Source organism: Merops nubicus, unplaced genomic scaffold (genome assembly GCF_000691845.1).
Source record: "Merops nubicus isolate BGI_N331 unplaced genomic scaffold, ASM69184v1 scaffold4462, whole genome shotgun sequence".
Taxonomy (NCBI): Eukaryota; Metazoa; Chordata; class Aves; order Coraciiformes; family Meropidae; genus Merops; species Merops nubicus.
Window position 1 is genome coordinate 8,095 of NW_008591425.1, and position 5,834 is coordinate 13,928.

The following is a 5,834-nucleotide window of genomic DNA, read 5'->3' on the forward strand; positions in this document are numbered from 1 at the left end:
TTGAAAAATACAAGCAGGAGAGAGGCTCAGTCTCCTGAACGCATATATCCTTCCAGACCCTTGCCTGACCCCAAAGTTACACTCTCCTGTCACTGACCCATCTAATCACCTTTGTGCTGCGTTCTCAGAAAAGGCCTGGGAAAACCCATCAGCTTTGCAATGCAATCTGAAGGTCAACACATTTTAATTTTCTTGGCCAATTCTTTCTTTGACCAAGACTTAATTGTTTAATATCAGGTCACTCAAAAAAAGGTACATTTTATAAAGCTGTTATTTTCAGAATTTCAAACAGCATTCAAAATTCTGTGCAGTTAAGTGGCAGTTTTTATAGCTGAGTCTAAAAAGAATTAGAACAATAATTTTTGCAGAATAACACAGGAAGTTTCTTTTTGTTTAACAGCAAAGAAGAATTATTGGCGACGTCTGACGACGACACAAGGAATAATTCAAGTACTTCAGGTATAACACCCGGTTTAATTAGTTCTTCCTTACTGCACACGTTAATTAAAAAATAGTGTAACAAAAAACCTCATGGAGATTATTCAATGTTTTTGTTAACTCTTCAGACACAAACATCCCAGAGATTGTTTATTCACAAGCAGAAGACAAAGACACCAAACCAGCTAATGAAAATATAAAAGATAAAAATGCAGAATACAACCAGGGTGATCACGAAGAAGATGAAATAGAATTAGAGTTGCTGGTAAGTGTTATGCAATTATATCTACAGTATTAAATGATTTGAATCCATTTATGCTTCAAAGCTGGTGAAATGCCCCTTTTTAACAGAGCTGACTGATGTACTAATTTACAAATGTAAAGCCCTGGTCTGTACTTCTATTGAATCGCTAACTGATTCGACAATAGAAGGTGCTTTGATTTCAGTACAGTGCATCAACTTTTTCTGGTCTTAAATTAATGACTTCTCCCATTTACTTCTTTACCAGAGGCTCTAAATGACAGTTTGAAGGAATTAGAAGAGCAGCATTTCAAAAAACTCCCCTCCTAGTCTCTGGGATGGGAATATTTTTAAATAAATGCTTTATATTTCATAAAATTTTTATATTTATGATGCTGTTTGCTTTTGGGGCTTTTCAAAGGATTACTGTGTAACATGCTATATGAGCAAAATAAGTATATATATATTTATATTAGCTGATTTTTCTATATCAGTATTTGACATTAATTTTTTTATAATAAATTTCACACTCAGTGAACATTCAATCTATTTGGATTTGCGTGCGTGCGTGTGTGTGTGTGTGGTTTGGCTTGCGTTTTTCAGTATGAAAGAAAAAATGGCAATAAATGAGACACGTACAGCAATCTATTATTCTCAGTGTCTGTTCTCAGCTCATATCATTTGGGTGCATAGATTCATAATCATAGATTATAATAGCTATCACCTGTGAAAATGTGAATGATGAATCAGACAGGAGAGCAAGATGAGAACCATTCTTTTTTTTCTTATTGATAGAGAATAACTTCGTCTTATTTAGAGAGAAACTTTTTTTTTTTTGCTAAAAAAAAGTTGAAAATTGTTGCCTATTGTGGGACCTTTCACTACTTGAAAGTCAAAGTTCCCCCTCCCCCCTTTTTTTTTTATGGTGAAACATAAAAAGGAGGACCTCAAAAATCCCTTGTTATTCTGTCCACCCTGTTACAGAAATCAAGATCAAATACGAACGTTTGTTTATCAATTGCCAGGATTGTCCATACAATAAATGAAAGGGGAGCTATAATTTAGATGTTAATTTGCAGTATGCACTCTTTAATGAATTAAACAATGAAGGCTTATAATAGATGGAAATACAACCAAATCTTTGAAAAGCAGAGGCATTGGCTCACAAGACAGCTGTGCAGTTGACAAGTAACATGAGCCTTATGTGAGAAGAAGGGGAAATCGTAAGATTTGCATATAATTATTGAGATCATGCAAATGTCAGTTATGAGGAGGGGAAAAAACCACAGGCATCTCACTGTTAAATCCTGACAGTTGGCATCACCGAAGAACTCAAATACACTTGAGCACTGGTTGGCAGAGGGTCATTAAAACAGAATTTGCAGAGACATTAGCTCCCTCACTTTTCTTTGAGTGACGTTTTACTATTAATAGTTTGCAGAGGTTTTGCAGAAAACATATTAATAAGAGAAACTGTAATGGGGGTATCTACAGCAAGTGCAAATGCATAAAGGGGTACCCAAGAAGCTAGCCTCTAATTGATCAGGTGGTGCTATTGGTGTGACTATGCTAAAGTGAGAAGAGAGTGCAATGACAAGCAGGCAGAGCTGAATAATACAATATGATATTTGGGAGCCAGGATGGAGAGTGATTAGTTTCTGGCCTTTTACTTCGCTAATCTCATTTCCAACTCATGTCTTACCAGATTGTCTAAAAACAGTCTGGTTTGAAGCCTGTAAAATGGTCCCTGAGAGAAATGAAGCACAGATAATCCTTACAGTATTTGTCAGTGTGAAATGTGTCTTTGTTTTACTGGACAATACTGTACATTACCAGGCTTTGATGTACTGTATCAGTGCCCTCATTTAAGCACCAATCCTCCCCCCTCGCCCCACATCTCCCTCCCTCCAAGCCTAGAACTGAATGTATAGAGAATGAATTAGCCTCCCTTTAAGGGAATATTCTCTTCAGATTTAATTTGTATAAAGTGCACTAGCAGCTTACTGAACTCATGAATAAAGAGAGAGGGTTCTGAATACTGTTTTACTTCCTGCTCCTTTCAGCACCCCATAAAGCTCATTGCCTATGTTAAAAAATCCATACAATGCAAATTTTGCAAATGGTTTGGAACATGTTTCCATAAGAGCTCTGTTGCTGAAAACAAAACTTCCCACAATAAAATCCTGCCTCCTTCATTTGGCATATTTTTGCAAAGCACTTTTTGATCATTCTTTTCTATTCTATTGTTTCAGCTAAATCAGCACTTCACAGGAGCTAGAGGTACTTCTTCCAGAGATGAAAGGAATTCATACACCACAGAACCAGTTAATTTTCCAAGTGAAACTGAAAGATTGGAGAAAAATCTAACCTGCATAGAAAAAAGCAGTGGCTTCCGCCCTATGCCTATCAGTCCCTCATCTGAAAACACTTCACAAGAGATAGGGGGAGAATTAGAACATACAGTTAAGTATTCCCTAAGAGATTATAGTAGTCAGCTGTCAGGGCAAGAAGCCGCTGCTGGCTTGGAGAAGAGCGGCGAGCAATCTTTGGAAGATACTGGTACCAGTGAAAGCCTCTTATCGGCAAAATATTTTCCTGGGACAAAGCAGAATGAGGCAGTTGATACTATGGCTACTGTCTCAAGCCAACAAGGTGAAAGCCACAAAGATATTTCAAAAGGTGAAACAGATAGCACCTCGGGAAGTAAGATGATGGAGAGGTTATTCATCAGTGAGGATGATGCTGTTACCTCGAAAGGGGCCTGTGAAATGAGACCAGAAACCATTTCTCCAGAGCATGATGAATCCATGCAATTAAATGCATGCGTAGCAGGGGCACTGGATGGCAATGCTAATCCAGCTCCACAGCACCAGGCACCGCAGATGTCTCACCAAACTCGGGATTCATTGTTGTCAGACGCTGACAAAAATGAAGGAAAAATCAAGATGATTGAAAGCAAAGTTCAGGTACATTTAAGAGGAGATTTATATGCCAGCACTTTTGCACATGCTGATGTCTCAATAGATTCCACAAAAAGCCAATATATGCAAAAAAAAGGAGCTGGTGAAATGTCAGGGAAGAGCTATAACAACGATGCAGGGAAGGAGAAGAAAGTCATCGAAGTAGCAGACTTGGCACTGATCGGTGAGGAGGAAGCACCCAAGCCTTTCAAGTCGTGTAGAAAACATGCTGCCAAAGCGTCGAACACAATGCCTCTGTCAGGCAGAGACAACAAACAGGCACCCAGGCCTGCAGAGGCAGATCCCCCGGCATCCTCTCCGTGGGATGAAAGGAGGGCTGGAGACACTCGGGAACACAGAGGATTCACAAGGTTAAAAGACAGAGGAGAGTCAGACAACACAAACCGAGGAAGACTGATGGGAGAGGAAAGCGAAGCAAGCCCCCTGCAGCAGAGATGGCGAGAAACGGGTAGCGAGGCTTGGTGGGGAGTGAGAGGGGACACAGGGCATTGGGGTACAGCTTCCACAAAGGAGCTGTTTACCTGCCAGAAGGCAGAGAGTTGTGAAAAGTCTTCTGTCTCTGAGCAGGGTATCACAGAGGAAGCAGAGGCAGGTACAGCTTATATAATTAAAACAACATCAGAAAGTGCTCCAGAAAAAATGTCTACCAGTGAAAAAGCAGTAATTGCTAAGCTACCTCAAGAGACTGTGCTAAGTGACAGGCCCACAGAGGAAAAGGAAGCTGCGTTTGATACACATGAAGGGAGAAATGATGGTTCACATTATGCTCTTTGTCAACTCAACACAGTGGGTGTATTATATGACACTGAATTTGAAAAGGAATCAGTTTTAGATATTTATAATGCAAGCGTACGTGAAACACTGCAAGGAGAAGCGACATCTATATGCAATAGCAGGGAAAAACGTGCCAGAGCACAACCAGACGCTGGCAATATTTCACCTGTAGGAGAAGCAGTAAGGGCTTCTGCTACTGGAAAGAAAGAAAGTTTGGATCAGGGATTCTACTCTGAAGTGGCTAAACATCCCCCGAGCACCCAGAAGCATCTATACGGTGAGGAGGCAGAATTGCTCTGTAGGGAAGGAAGCCATGCTGGTACACTTTCCTATTTACATGCTAAAGCTGAAACGAAAATGTCGTCTTCTGAAGGGTCCACTGTGGTAGGAGGTATGGAGAATCTGTGTAGACACTTTGAATTCAAAGTCATTGACAAAGTTGCTGCTGAGTCAGGGTACGATTTAAGCCTACCAAAGGAAATCACATGTATTAATAAAAATCTCTCTCCTGAAAAAAAAGAAGTACTTTCCACTTCAGACACAGCAATTGCTGGAGAAGGAAGAGGAAGGAATATAGGTCAATGTTTTCATCAAGCAGAGTTCAAACAAGAGAAGTCACGAAGGCCAGAGGTTTTGATTAGTAAGCCCACCAAAGAAGCTGGAGGGTCAGGCTCTCCCTCTGACCATTTAATAACTGAGGGGAAACAGCTAAACTGGCTTGATGACTCACAGAAGGAAAGCCAGCACATCTTTGATTCTGCAGATATACCTAACCAGGAGAGTGAAGCACTTAAGCTACCTAGTGAGTCTCCAGGTTTAAAATATATTGCTTGCAAAATGTGTTATTGCTTCTTCTTTCTTCTATTTGCTGCAACACTCTACCACTATGATTTGATGGTTTGTCTTGCACTCTACCTCTTCTCCTTGTATTGGCTATACTGCGCAGGAAGAAGAAACAAGGAATCTGTCAAAAAGGAATAACATTTTTTGATTGTCAACTGTGCTCAAGATCCATGGTCAATAGTCTTCAATCCCTCCAACGAATTTTCACTGTTAAAGAGCTATTCATTGTTAGAACCAAAGTAAGTTTTCCACTGAAGCATCTTTTCTAAAAGATTACATATGAAGTTGAGCCTTCATATAAGTAATTATACTATATAGGACCATTATGTTTGGATCATTAAATACCTATAGGAATATGAATTCTGAAGCACATCAAGTTAAAATCAAATACAGCTGTTGCTATTTAGGAGGATATGAAGAAGCAAAGCTTCATATCTCTTAAGTATGTAAAAGCACAGTTTTCTTGCATTAATTTCTTTTGCAGTAAAGCATCATATTTTTTTCTGGGAGTTTTTTCAAAGATTTTGTGTAATACATAACAACACAAAGAATGATAT

At 39.3% G+C, this 5,834-nt stretch overlaps 1 protein-coding gene across 1 annotated transcript; it reads left to right on the plus strand.

Moving 5' to 3' along the window:
* Window positions 1-400: 400 nt before the first annotated feature.
* PPP1R3A (protein phosphatase 1, regulatory subunit 3A) lies at window positions 401-5,415 on the plus strand (the record flags this gene model as incomplete). The annotated part of the gene is made up of 3 exons (XM_008950241.1): window positions 401-459; window positions 567-703; window positions 2,932-5,415. Coding segments are annotated over 3 exons (2,680 nt in total), but the record flags the coding sequence as incomplete, so codon positions are not given.
* Between the last annotated feature and the right edge of the window lie 419 nt (window positions 5,416-5,834).